This window comes from Hibiscus syriacus, unplaced genomic scaffold (assembly GCF_006381635.1).
Source record: "Hibiscus syriacus cultivar Baekdansim isolate YM2019G1 unplaced genomic scaffold, ASM638163v2 tig00112349_pilon, whole genome shotgun sequence".
Lineage (NCBI taxonomy): Eukaryota > Viridiplantae > Streptophyta > Magnoliopsida > Malvales > Malvaceae > Hibiscus > Hibiscus syriacus.
The window spans coordinates 954,933-966,697 of record NW_024063310.1 but is presented as its reverse complement, the minus strand read 5'-3'; the positions used below and the strand labels follow the sequence as shown (position 1 = coordinate 966,697).

General features: G+C 40.2%; 1 protein-coding gene and 1 long non-coding RNA gene across 2 annotated transcripts; one reads left to right on the top strand and one right to left on the bottom strand.

Annotated features, from left to right (window-relative positions):
- Positions 1-548: 548 nt before the first annotated feature.
- LOC120178449 lies at positions 549-892 on the top strand. Its single transcript, XR_005521515.1, has 2 exons — positions 549-643; positions 759-892. It is a non-coding gene; the product is annotated as an uncharacterized LOC120178449 (long non-coding RNA).
- A 1,840-nt stretch (positions 893-2,732) lies between these two features.
- On the bottom strand, positions 2,733-5,207 carry LOC120178448 (acyl-CoA-binding domain-containing protein 5-like). The gene is made up of 8 exons (XM_039184288.1): positions 5,189-5,207; positions 4,816-4,953; positions 4,587-4,713; positions 4,385-4,499; positions 3,994-4,082; positions 3,673-3,756; positions 3,271-3,598; positions 2,733-3,169 (listed from the first exon to the last, which is right to left on the bottom strand). Exons 2-7 carry the CDS (start codon positions 4,857-4,859, stop codon positions 3,572-3,574), a joined length of 486 nt encoding a protein of 161 aa, XP_039040219.1. The 5' UTR covers positions 4,860-4,953; positions 5,189-5,207; the 3' UTR covers positions 2,733-3,169; positions 3,271-3,571.
- Positions 5,208-11,765: the final 6,558 nt, after the last annotated feature.

The following is an 11,765-nucleotide window of genomic DNA, read 5'->3' as shown; positions in this document are numbered from 1 at the left end:
ATGTGGGTTTGCTTAAGAGAAAATTGCGTTATTGGTGACTCCACCGGCGCTGAAAAGTCTATTCTTTGACATCATATTCTCCTCTAGTTTCAATGAAGTGCTACACAAATTAAAATAAAAAAAGATGAGCTACTTTTATTCTGTTGTTCTCAATTAGAACATTATCGTTGGCATCAGCTATATTCACAACTTGGCTCATGTTCGCAAACTTGCAGATGAACTATGAAGATTTTTTCCACATTGTCTCCATATGTACAGAACAAATAGGTCCAAAATGTCGCCGTTTCTTCAGCCCATCCAACTTCATGAAGTTTGGGTAAGATGAGTCGGGACGAATAGCCATATTGCCCTTCTATCTTTGTAATGCTCGCGGTGTTTCTTTAATTTTCCAAAGTCTTAATCAGTTCCTTACGGATTGTTGCTGCATTAGCTAATGGTATTGGTCCTAAAATCATGATGTTAGAAGAAACCAAGATATCACCTGCTTTTACCTTATTCTTATTCAGGAAGTGGTTGCTTGATTGCTGCTTATTGTTTTATTTCTTCAGGTTTCTCTTACTCAGGCCAGAATAGATATGAGTGAAATTGATGAGGATTCTGATGGTTTCGTCCAACCTCATGTATGAAGCCTTTCCATTTTGAAGTATTTAAACGATCTTTTTACCTTCTGATCTATTTCAAATTGAATACCAGTATACTACCAGTTGTTTTTCATTATTTCACACGGGTAAAACTATAATTACTCGACTGTTGTACAGGAAATGGAGGCCTATATTCAGGGTCTTATTCCTAATCTGGCACAACTACACGATATGCCTACTGCCTTTGTTCAAATGTACTGTCGCACAGCTGCACACAAGTTATTCTTCTTTTGTGATCCTAACAGACGAGGCCTGCATCACTTAAATTAGTTTACCATCGTAGAGTCGACATCATGTCAATAGTTACTGGTTAAGGTGTTCCAACTTGCTGATCGTGATAGTATACTATTCCTTACAGGAAAAAACTGCATAAAAAGGGTGCTGCTAAGCAACTGTCCCCAGGAATTAAGGAACTACATCTTTAACATATACCATCTTCTACGTATGTTGACATATATAAGTATATCTTATTTGATTTTCTTTTCGCTCGTTAAATTTCTGTGCAGGAAAGTGAGGAAGTAGTCACTACAATGAGCACGCTGAAATTTGGTTTTCCTTGACCTCAGCACAAACGCGTATGTGGTGAATGCTTTTCAACATGACGGTGATCTTTGATGGTTTATTGGATCATAAAATGCAATTTCCTACATTTCCCACATTTTTCTTCTATGTTATTATTTGTAGATATGTTTCTTGCCCTTGATAAAGATATGCAGATGGAACTCTTAACTGAAATTTTCATTGAAAGAATATGCAGATGGAACTCAACTGAAATTTTCATTGAAAGAGGTAGGATTTGTAAACTGTTGTTTACTTTCAAAGTATACTAGAATTTCTTACGTTAGTTGTTACTTAAAGTATGCCCTTTGAACAAAAAATGGTATTGTTTCGTTTACTATGTGCTTTGAGCTAATTCTAAGAGTTGAATTTTATTTCATTTCCTGAGCTATCAAACATATATTGAAACATGGAAGTGAAGAAGGGGAACATCTAGCCTCTAGGTGATGAGATGCTTTCTGATGACAATCTTGCTACAGAAAATTCGGATGTTTCCTCGAGTCTCAAATTGCCGGATACATGAATGATGAATGAAGCATGGTTTAAAGACTCCAACCGGTTTTCTGATTTTTACTAATAGCTCTTATTGAACTAGGATTGTCAATTTATTTTAATAATCCATCAGCTGAAAGAATGTCATTTACTCTTGAAACAAAGATGTACACATTTACTCTTGAAACAGAGATGTACACCGGAAATGGACCAAAGGGGGCAACTACGAGTTATGCATCGAGGACGTGAGGGACAAAATATGGGATATGGTGAAGCCGATTGATCCATTGAAGATTACACAGGTTGACCTGGCTTGTAAACAGGGCGGTACCATGGCCAGCATGCTGATAGACGTGCGAGGATTTTGGGCTCATGACAACAGGGAAAATCTTCTCCAAGAAGAAGAGCATGACCTAGAATCTGAATGATGATTGCATTACATAAATTTGACAAATACAGTCAAGATTGCAACACTTTTTTAAAGTGATGGAAAATCTATTCTCATAAGCATTTCTTACATAAGTTCCATTACTTAGTTCTATCAGACAAGGGCTCAAATCAGGGCCAGTTGAGCAGTTGTTTATTCGGACTGTTCCTCTTACATATAAGATGGGTGTAACTAGTCGGTTTTGGTCTGACACTATACATTGAATGGCTTCCTTGAAGTCGGTGCTCTATTCTCCATAGACTGCTGTCTTTGCTTGAGGTGGAAAACTTCAACCTGCAGTACAAAAAAGCTATATGTTATGTTGTCGTTAAGTGATCTTGGAGCATAATCCGGTTGTGACATTAGTTTAGGGTCCAGGGTTACGAATGTCATACCTGTAGTTGGAATGCTCTTGCCCTCTCGCCTGCAAGGACACCTCTGGTCGAATGTAGTTCCTGTTACAAGTTTCAAATCAGGCATTCTTTTGAAAGACACTCTAGGATCGAAAAGTACGAGTTCATTACAGATTATTAATACCTTTTGAGTATCATCTAGAACACTTTAAGGAAGCCACATCATGTTCAAGTCTAACATTGTCCGAGTGGATGTTCGACAAGTTGTTGGCATCTTGTGCAAGTTCTATGCTAGATAGTTTCTCCTTTAGCAAGTCCATCTCCTTCACTGTGTCTGCAAGTCTTTTCTCCATCTCCTCTTTGCTCTTCAAAGCCGAACCTAAATTCCTCTCCACGCTGTCTCGGCTCGCCAATGCAGCTGCCAACTGTACTTCTAAAATCCCGTTTTTTCTACTCAGAGCAGCCATTCTCGTCTCGTAAAATTGATATATGCTTGATGGTGCTGATAGGGCTCCTGATTTACCTTCCACGTCCGGAAATACGAAATTATCGTTACCAACAGTAATGTTTGTGATCCCTTCAGCCTGCGGATTTGAACTCTCGCATTCATATAGGAATGATTCGTCTGAACAGAATTTGGTCCCAGGAGCATTAATCGGAACTCCAGCATCAGATTGATTTGGTTTTCGTTCTGTTGCCTGAAAACAACGAAAACATGTTATGTCAATGGAATATTTCGATCTCGGAGTAGATTAAAGGATAGTCATCATCTTGAAGGCAAAAGTTAAGTGAAGCTTACCTGCAGGATGGAACTTAAGTCCTCTGAACTCTTTCATTCAACACTCGTGTTGTGTTCTTCCTCACTAAGAAATTGCTTCCGTAATGAGACATTTCCGGAAAGAGGATTTTGATCCACAAGCGACAAATCCGACATTGATCTCCTACCAGAACCATGTTCGATTACAGCGGCTAGATTTTGTCTAGCAGCCCAATCAACTGAACGGTTAGCAGAACCATTAGTAGGTTGGCTAGCAGACTCCACAGATGATGAACGTTTTCCCGCACATTTACCGAGATTTGATTGCCGGCCCATGGATGATTCATTCTTTCGTGATGAGTACTTCAACCTGTGTAAAAAATGAAGGTATTACAGTTTGAATACAATCTAATCATTCCCGAGTATACGAATTCAAACTTCAACCTGATTTGAAGGTTCCTTCCTGTATCCACCGAATGCAACGAGAAAATCCTTATCCTTATGCTGCACGAGTACTAGGCTAAACCCCTGCAAGAACAACTATAATAAGAACAATAGGAACAACTATAATAAGAACAATAGGGAAGAGTGCTAGTGAATAGAGATTCCGTTGTGCTTAAACGAAATCCAACCGGGATTTTCTACCGGTCTGAGTTTGCAAACGTTCTGGTTATATATACAATTCACACCATAAAATAGGGAGGTATAAAAATCACTTAAAGTGACACTTTTGATGCAAAAAGACAAATTCAGCATGTTGTTGACCTTGTTAGTGGTGATCGAAGATGGAGGTGACGCAACAGCAACAGACCACTCGGACTTTAGTACATCATAGATGAAAGTCTCTGTATGTCCTGTAAACATTTCGGAATCAAATAAGAAAAAAGAATGAATGCAAAGGGTAATACGTAAAACATCAGTGTACTAATCGCCGGATTCGTTACATGATATTAGATGAGATACATAATATGGTTAATACGCACTCCTAGACACATGCATGGCACACACAAGGGGATCAGGAAGATATATGCTTTGATATGAAATAAATATTAGGTTCGGCAATTTCAAAATTCGCTAGAAAAAAGGTTTCCGAATCCATGTATGATGCTTTATTCGTCAAAGTTTATAATTGTGTGCTTCTCTGTACGAGACATACTTTTTTTCCTACTTCCACCCCCTGCTATGTACCATTTTGTTCCACACAGAACTCCACAGCAACCAGCTCTAGGCGATGGATGAAAGCCACGTATTTTTATTCTTGACCATACCATCTGAGGGGAAAATTACAAAGAATTAACAATAGTAAGCATTGTAATCTGAATGTAAACGCGGCAAGAAAGCTATAAGTTTTTTCGCACCGTTTCAAAGTCAAGTGAGTACAAGTCGTTCAATGTCCTGGACTTTGATGCTCCACCAAATACGAGAAGGGTTTTATCATCATAAAGAGTTGCCACATGATTGGATCTCGGAGACAGTCTTGCTCCTCGCACAGACAAAACCATTCATTCACTAGAAGCTTCTTCAAAGGGATTTAGTCTTACGATTCATATGTAAGAGCCATATTTCTGCGTCTGCAAAGTGACATACGTGCACTGAAGTGTAAGCCATGTCGCTGATTTCAAATCAAACATATGTAGGTCGTTCAGTTTCTTCTTTTTCGCAGTTTCACCCCCAAAAAGGATTAGAACGGAGTTTGCCCTGAGCAGTGTGACCACTTCGAGCAACCTGGAAGCAACAGAAGCTTTTGTTATAGCTGATACGAGGGATGAAACAAAGCAAATAGACAATCATACCATGCAAATTTGTGACATGTCCATGTTAATGCTATATCTAATATATGTACTTCCTAGTAAATTCACTGTTATTAATAATTAGAATTTGCTTCTAATGATGTTTGATATCAATGCAAGAAATGCTACTTTACAAGTAATTTGGCATTCTATGAGTCGACAAAAAGTACCGGAATTTCTCCTTTTGCTTCCATAATGACCAACATTCGGTCTCTGTATCAAATGCCCATACTGCAAAATCATAAATTGTGCACATAAACATATCACATCATGTACTAAAAAAAGGTGACAATAGTGGGACCACAAAAGAATATAGTTCGAACCTGAAACTTTGTCATTCACAGGGTCAGTTCTGCCTCCAACAAGGAGGGCCTTTTGCCCCATGAAACCTGAGTAAAGATGCAACAGATACACATGAGCATAGCAATACACCTAATGCTTTGCAACCCACTTGTTAAAAACAAACACGAAACAACCCAATGATACAATGAAGTAGCAAAAAAGGACTTCATCGGATGACTAACAGAAACAGCAAACTACTCGGTACTCAAGGTGGTGGTACAAGAATGCCATTAACCTCACCCCTAGACATGCCCAGTACAATGTACCATACCACACAATATCTCAATTAAAAAGCATAAAGGAACAACAATTCAGCGCATACGATATGCAAAGCAAAGATAACATAGTGTCGGGGGGAAATAGTGTATATCATAAATGATGTGTAACAACCCGAAAATGGAAAAAAATATATAATTGTAATTTGAGGTTTTAATTAAGTTAATTGGTGAAATTTGAGGATTTAATTGGAAGTTTTAAAACTTGTAGCCTATTTTAAAGTGGAGGAAATTCAATGACCATCACTGAATATTTCCAAGGAGTGTCGGCAGATTTTTTCTTATATGCGTGCAAATTGATTCTGGTTTCATAACAGAACAATTTGTTAAGATTTTACCCCACGCACCTCAACTCCGACGACGATTCTGACACCGTCCGAATTCCGATCGTCGTTTGAAAGTACCATCGTGTTCGTTATCGAATCAGGAACAATCCCTCAATTTAATTGAAGCGAAACGCTGCCAAACGTCGGAATTTCAAGTCAAAGCATCGACGTTTTTTTAAGCTCAATCGCCTAGAAAATCCTAAATTCATCGCCGATCGTTGCTCCTTTTACGACACCTCCCGCACCATCGTATTCCTTGTGCCGTTCCGAGTCCGTCGGTGTCAACCTCGATCTCCGTTGACGGCGGCGCGTAGGGAGGTGGATCAGTCAAAGATTCGGCCGAGTCGAAATCGAGCTCTCCGCCGTTCAAAAATTTGAACCGATCTTTGTAAGTATCTCGAAATCGCTTAAAATAATTTTTAGAAATTTTCCGTGATTTTTAGAGCCCCGGAGGACGTCGCACGCCCACACGCGCCGCAGGCGAGGAACGCTGGAAACCGGTTTTGACCGGTTTAACCGGTTTTGAACCGGTTTTGACCGGTTTGACCGGTCACGACCCGTTTACCCGACCCGTTGACCCGACCCGTTGACCGTTGACCGGTGCTATTCTGGGAATTAATTCAGTTTTGGTGCTATTCTGGGAATTAATTCGAAAAGGGTGCTATTTGTGTAAAATGTTTGACAGTTGTTGACCTCCTTTGACCAAACTTTGACCGGCTTTGACCGGCTATTAGACGACCTTTTTTTCGACCAAGAATACCTATCCTGATAGTTTTCGACGTTCCGAATCCGTTTTTGGGGTCCGTTTTGCTAAATTCAAACCCGAAAGTCCAAATCGTCAGTCAACCCCGTTGACTTTAATTTTGACCAAGAATTCGAAATTTCGGAAGGTCATACCTTATATTTTTCGACGTCCTGATTTGATTCCGAAGTCCGTTTTGCCAAATCTGACCCGAAATTCCCGAATCGAGCTTGTAAACCCAAAAGGCTTAATATTTTATATTTTGATTATTTAAATGAGATTGGTCAAGGATTTATTCAATAAATATTTTATGAAGGTACTCGTGTTTCACCTGAGCAAGGATCAATTAGGTCCGGTATTATCCGTTCGTTAGATCAGCCTGAACCGCGTACTACGAGAATTACCCGTAGGTTTCTGTATATTATTTAAATATTTAGATTATTTATATTAGGATTCCAATATGGATTTTTCCAATTCGTAGGATCTAACGCTGCAGCAGAACGTGATCGACAGACCCAGTAATAGGCTTCCCTATCTGATTTCTCAGACTGTTACAGGTGTGTTTCCCGACAGTGTAATTATTTCTGTTTTAAAATACATCTGAACATTATGTATATGACATCTGATTTGCCTCATATTTCTGATATGATTTTTTTTGGTTACGGTATTTTATACCGCTTTTTTTTGAATATTGAATATTCGATATCTGAAATTCTGTATACTACTGACTTGTCTTCTGATTTCCGTATTTCTGTATATTATTGTTAAGCATGAACACTTTTATGTTTTAAAGATTTAATCATTGTTTTCATTCAAAAACATTCATGAACATCTCCATCATTGGGGGGTATCGTTGAAGGAAGTATATCCGCAGGTTCCTCGGCTTTGTGCTCAGGGCCTTATTTGTTGTGTGGGCTGGGTGTATGGTTCTGGGGAACCTACACATTCTGTTGTGATGGGCTGGGGGTAGTGTTCATATTTTTTTGACGACATGATTGCATAAACCGACTTTACTGGAATATTTTTATCAGTATGTTTTTATATACACTGTATGGAACACACTGGGCTTTTTAGCTCATTCTGTAGTTTTTACCATTTTTCAGATAACAGCAGACCATAAGCTAGCAGATTTGGCATCAGGAGAAATCAACTACTTTATTTTGTACGAACATATATTTCTATATGTTTTTCGGTTATGTTGGTGACATGTATTTATTATCGTTTTGGACATATCTGTATTATTAAATATTATATTTAACGTCCTATAAGTGAAAAAAAAAACCTCTGAATGGGATATGTGACCACTTAGGTTTGGGTCTAACTCACAGACCGGGTCTAGGGGGTTACATTTGGTGGTATCAGAGCTTTCGGTTTTAAACACTCGGACTGTATATGGGTCCTAAACTTTGAATTTTTAAGAAATAAAAAAAAATGTCACCTTATGTTATGATTTAAAGTTTTATCGAGATCCCTGATGCTAATCTGACATATGTTTCAAATTCTTCTGTAGAGCCTTATAGATCCAACGATGAATACTGCTAGAGGTCGTAGGACAGGACGTGGACGTGGTAGAGGGCGAGTCACTCGACCTTCTGTTACGATAGACGATCCGATGTCAGCACGTGATCCTCCTGTTCCGCAAGTAGATCCGACTCTTTTCAGATGATCAGTTTACTCCTATGAGAGACCCTCCCGTCACTGAAGATGAGGATTCTGAGATGAATGAAGACGCCATTAATAGAGCTATCTTCCGCATGTTTCAGAGAGCTGCTAGAGCCCCTAGTAACATGACTGCAGTGGAGATTTCAAATTCTCTGGTTGCTGCTGGTGTAGTACCATTCGAGGGTATTACTGGTGGACCTCCGACAGACGCTGAGTATTGGCTGGAGGACACAGAAAGGATTATGGAGAGATGGACCTCAGACCTGAACAAAAGTTAAAGGGGGCCCTAACTATGTTGAAGAAAGAAAGCTTCAGATGGTGGCAATCCATTTCTGGTAGTATTCCGAGGAACCAATTAACATGGGATCTTTTCAAGACGCGCTTCCGAAGTCGCTACATCGGAGAGAGATATCTGCAGGAGCGACGACAGGAGTTTCAGAATCTGGAGCAGGGTAATATGTCTGTTATGGATTATGAGGTTGAATTCATCCGATTGAGCCGATAGCTCCTGGACTTGTGGATACTGAGACAGATCGATGCTTGAGGTTCGAGAATGGACTCAGGTATGAAATCAGGAGTCGAGTCGCTACTCACCGAGAGAGGAATTTTGATGCTTTGGTTGAGATAGCCAAGACTGCTGAGGAAATAGAGCGACTGGGTATGGAGCACCAGAGAGATAGTGATCGAGCTCAAACCCGATTCAGGAGGCCTTCTAGTTCTGTTAATTCTTCTGCACATCCTAGTAAGAGGGGCGGGTGAATCTTTTCAGAGAGGTAGTGCAAGTGCCAGGCCTGTAGCATCCGGTTCTCCAGCTGTTCAATCTTCTAGACCTGTTGATTCTGGTTCGCAGCCATGTAATTATTGTGGAAAACCTCATCCTGGGGAATGCAGGAGAAAATTTGGTACCTGTTTTAAATGTGGTTCTGGTGACCATTTTATAAGGGATTGTCCATTATCAGTTACTACAGTTCAGACGCCAGCTCGTACTCCCGCTCGTACTCAGAGTACTGTTCAGACTCCTGTGTGGTCGTACTCAGGAGAGAGCACCTGGATCGGCTAATAGAGGCCGAGCATCTCAGAGTAGGGGTCCAGTCAGATCTGAGGCTAGACAACCTGCATTGGTTTACACTGCTAGACTTCGACAAGATCGAGATGGGCCTAATGTGACTGCAGGTACTGTTACTATTCATTCAGTTCCATACTTTGCATTGTTTGATAGTGGCTCTACAAATTCCTATGTATCACATTCCGTTTCTGAGGGTCTAAATATTCCTGTTGAGAATACTGAGCGTTCAGTGATAGTTCAAAGTCCCTTAGGCCAATCCATCGTGTTGGATCGTATTTTAGAGAGTGCCCTATAGAGTCAATGGGAGATTTTTCTGGCTGACCTGATGGAGTTACCCTTTGAAGAGTTTGATTTGATTCTGGCGTAGATTGGTTGGACAAACATCGAGTAAATATTGATTTTGAGACTAAGAGAGCTGTTCTGAAAACCTCAGATAATCGAAAGATTGTAATGATCGGGGAACGACGTGGATTTCTGACGAATGTTGTGTCTGCTTTGGTAACAGAGAAGATGATCAGGAAGGGTTCCGAGGCGTTTCTTGCTTATATTTTGGACACTAGGAGATCGCAATCCGATATTGAAAGCATCCGAATTGTCAAGGAATTTCCCGATGTTTTTCCCGAGAGTTGCCTGATTACCTCCAGATAGAGAAGTCGAGTTTGTGATTGAAGTCTATTCTGGTTCCACCCCGGTTTCAATGGCTCCTTATCGTATGGCCCCAAGGAGCTTAAAGAACTGAAAATCCAACTCCAGGAGTTGTTGGACAGGGGATTTATCCGACCTAGTGTATCACCGTGGGGAGCTCCAGTTCTCTTTGTCAAGAAGAAGATGGACATTGAGACTCTGTATTGATTATAGAAAACTAAACAAACTCACTGTTAAAAATAAATATCCTCTACCCAGAATCGACGATCTATTTGACCAATTTCGAGGGGCTTCTATCTTTTCAAATATAGACTTAAGATCTGGTTATTATCAACTTAAAGTGAAAGATTCGGATATTCCGAAGACTGCTTTCCGTACTCGATATGGGCATTATGAGTTTTAGTGATGTCATTCGGGTTAACTAATGCCCCTGCTACTTTGGATCTGATGCATAGAGGTTTCGACCTTATTTGGACCAGTTTGTAGTGGTATTCATTGATGATATACTGGTGTATTCTAGAAGTGAAGTAGAACATGAGAAGCATTTAAGAATTGTTCTTCAGACTCTAAGGGAGAATAAGCTATACGCTAAGTTGAGCAAGTGTGAGTTCTGGCTCAGCGAAGTGACTTTTCTTGGACATATCGTCTCCGCTGATGGCATTCAGGTGGATCCAAGCAAAGTGGAGGCTATTCTGAACTGGAAGCAACCCAGAAATGTCTCTGAGATCCGTAGTTTCTTGGGCTTAGCTGGTTACTATCGTCGTTTCGTTGAGGGGTTCTCCCTTATTGCAGCTCCTCTGACGAAACTATTAAGGAAAGGTGTTCCATTTGTCTGGTCTGAGGACCAACAAGCTAGTTTTGAGAAATTGAAGACTGTTCTAACTCAAGCCCCAGTGTTGATTCAGCCTGAATCTGGGAAGGATTTTTCTGTCTACAGTGATGCTTCTCATTCTGGATTAGGATGTGTTTTGATGCAAGATAGGAAAGTTGTCGCTTATGCGTCACGTCAGTTAAGGCCGCATGAGCGTAACTATCCTACTCACGATCTGGAATTAGCTGCTGTGGTTTTTGCTTTAAAGATCTGGAGACACTACCTCTACGGAGAAAAGTGTTATATCTATACTGATCATAAGAGTCTGAAGTATCTGCTTACTCAGAAAGAATTAAATTTGAGACAGCGTCGCTGGTTGGAGCTTTTAAAGGACTATGATTTTGAGATAGAATATCATCCAGGGAAGGCTAATGTAGTGGCAGACGCCTTGAGCCGTAAGGCGATATCAGACCTCAGAGCCTTATTTGCCAACTTGAGCTTATTTGATGATAATAGTTTGTTAGCAGAGTTACAAGTTAAACCTACTTTGGCCGAGGAGATTAAGGCTAAACAACTCCTTGATAACTCGTTGCTTTCCATTATTGAACAAGTTAAGCAAGGATCGAGTTCGGAGTATACTGTGGATCAGGATGGTATTTTGTGTTTTCACGGTCGTTACTGCGTTCCTAAAGAAGATGAGTTGAAACGGGTTATTCTTCAGGAGGCTCATAGTAGTCCTTATGCTATGCATCCTGGTGGGGACAAAATGTACAAATCTCAAAGAGCGCTACTTTTGGACTGGTATGAAGAAAAATATTTCAGATTTTGTGGCGAGGTGTTTGACTTGTCAGCAGGTTAAGGCAGAGCACCAACATCCA

What these genes read in the sequence shown, in the direction of transcription:
- LOC120178448 (XM_039184288.1), bottom strand. Translation starts at nt 4,859, where the DNA reads ATGTTTGATTTGAAATCAGCGACATGGCTTACACTTCAGTGCAC. An exon ending in ACTCACTTGACTTTGAAACG is followed by an intron (nt 4,500 to 4,586) that starts GTGCGAAAAAAC and finishes TTTTCCCCTCAG; the next exon opens with ATGGTATGGTCAAGAATAAA. An exon ending in GGGTGGAAGTAGGAAAAAAA is followed by an intron (nt 4,083 to 4,384) that starts GTATGTCTCGTA and finishes AAATGTTTACAG; the next exon opens with GACATACAGAGACTTTCATC.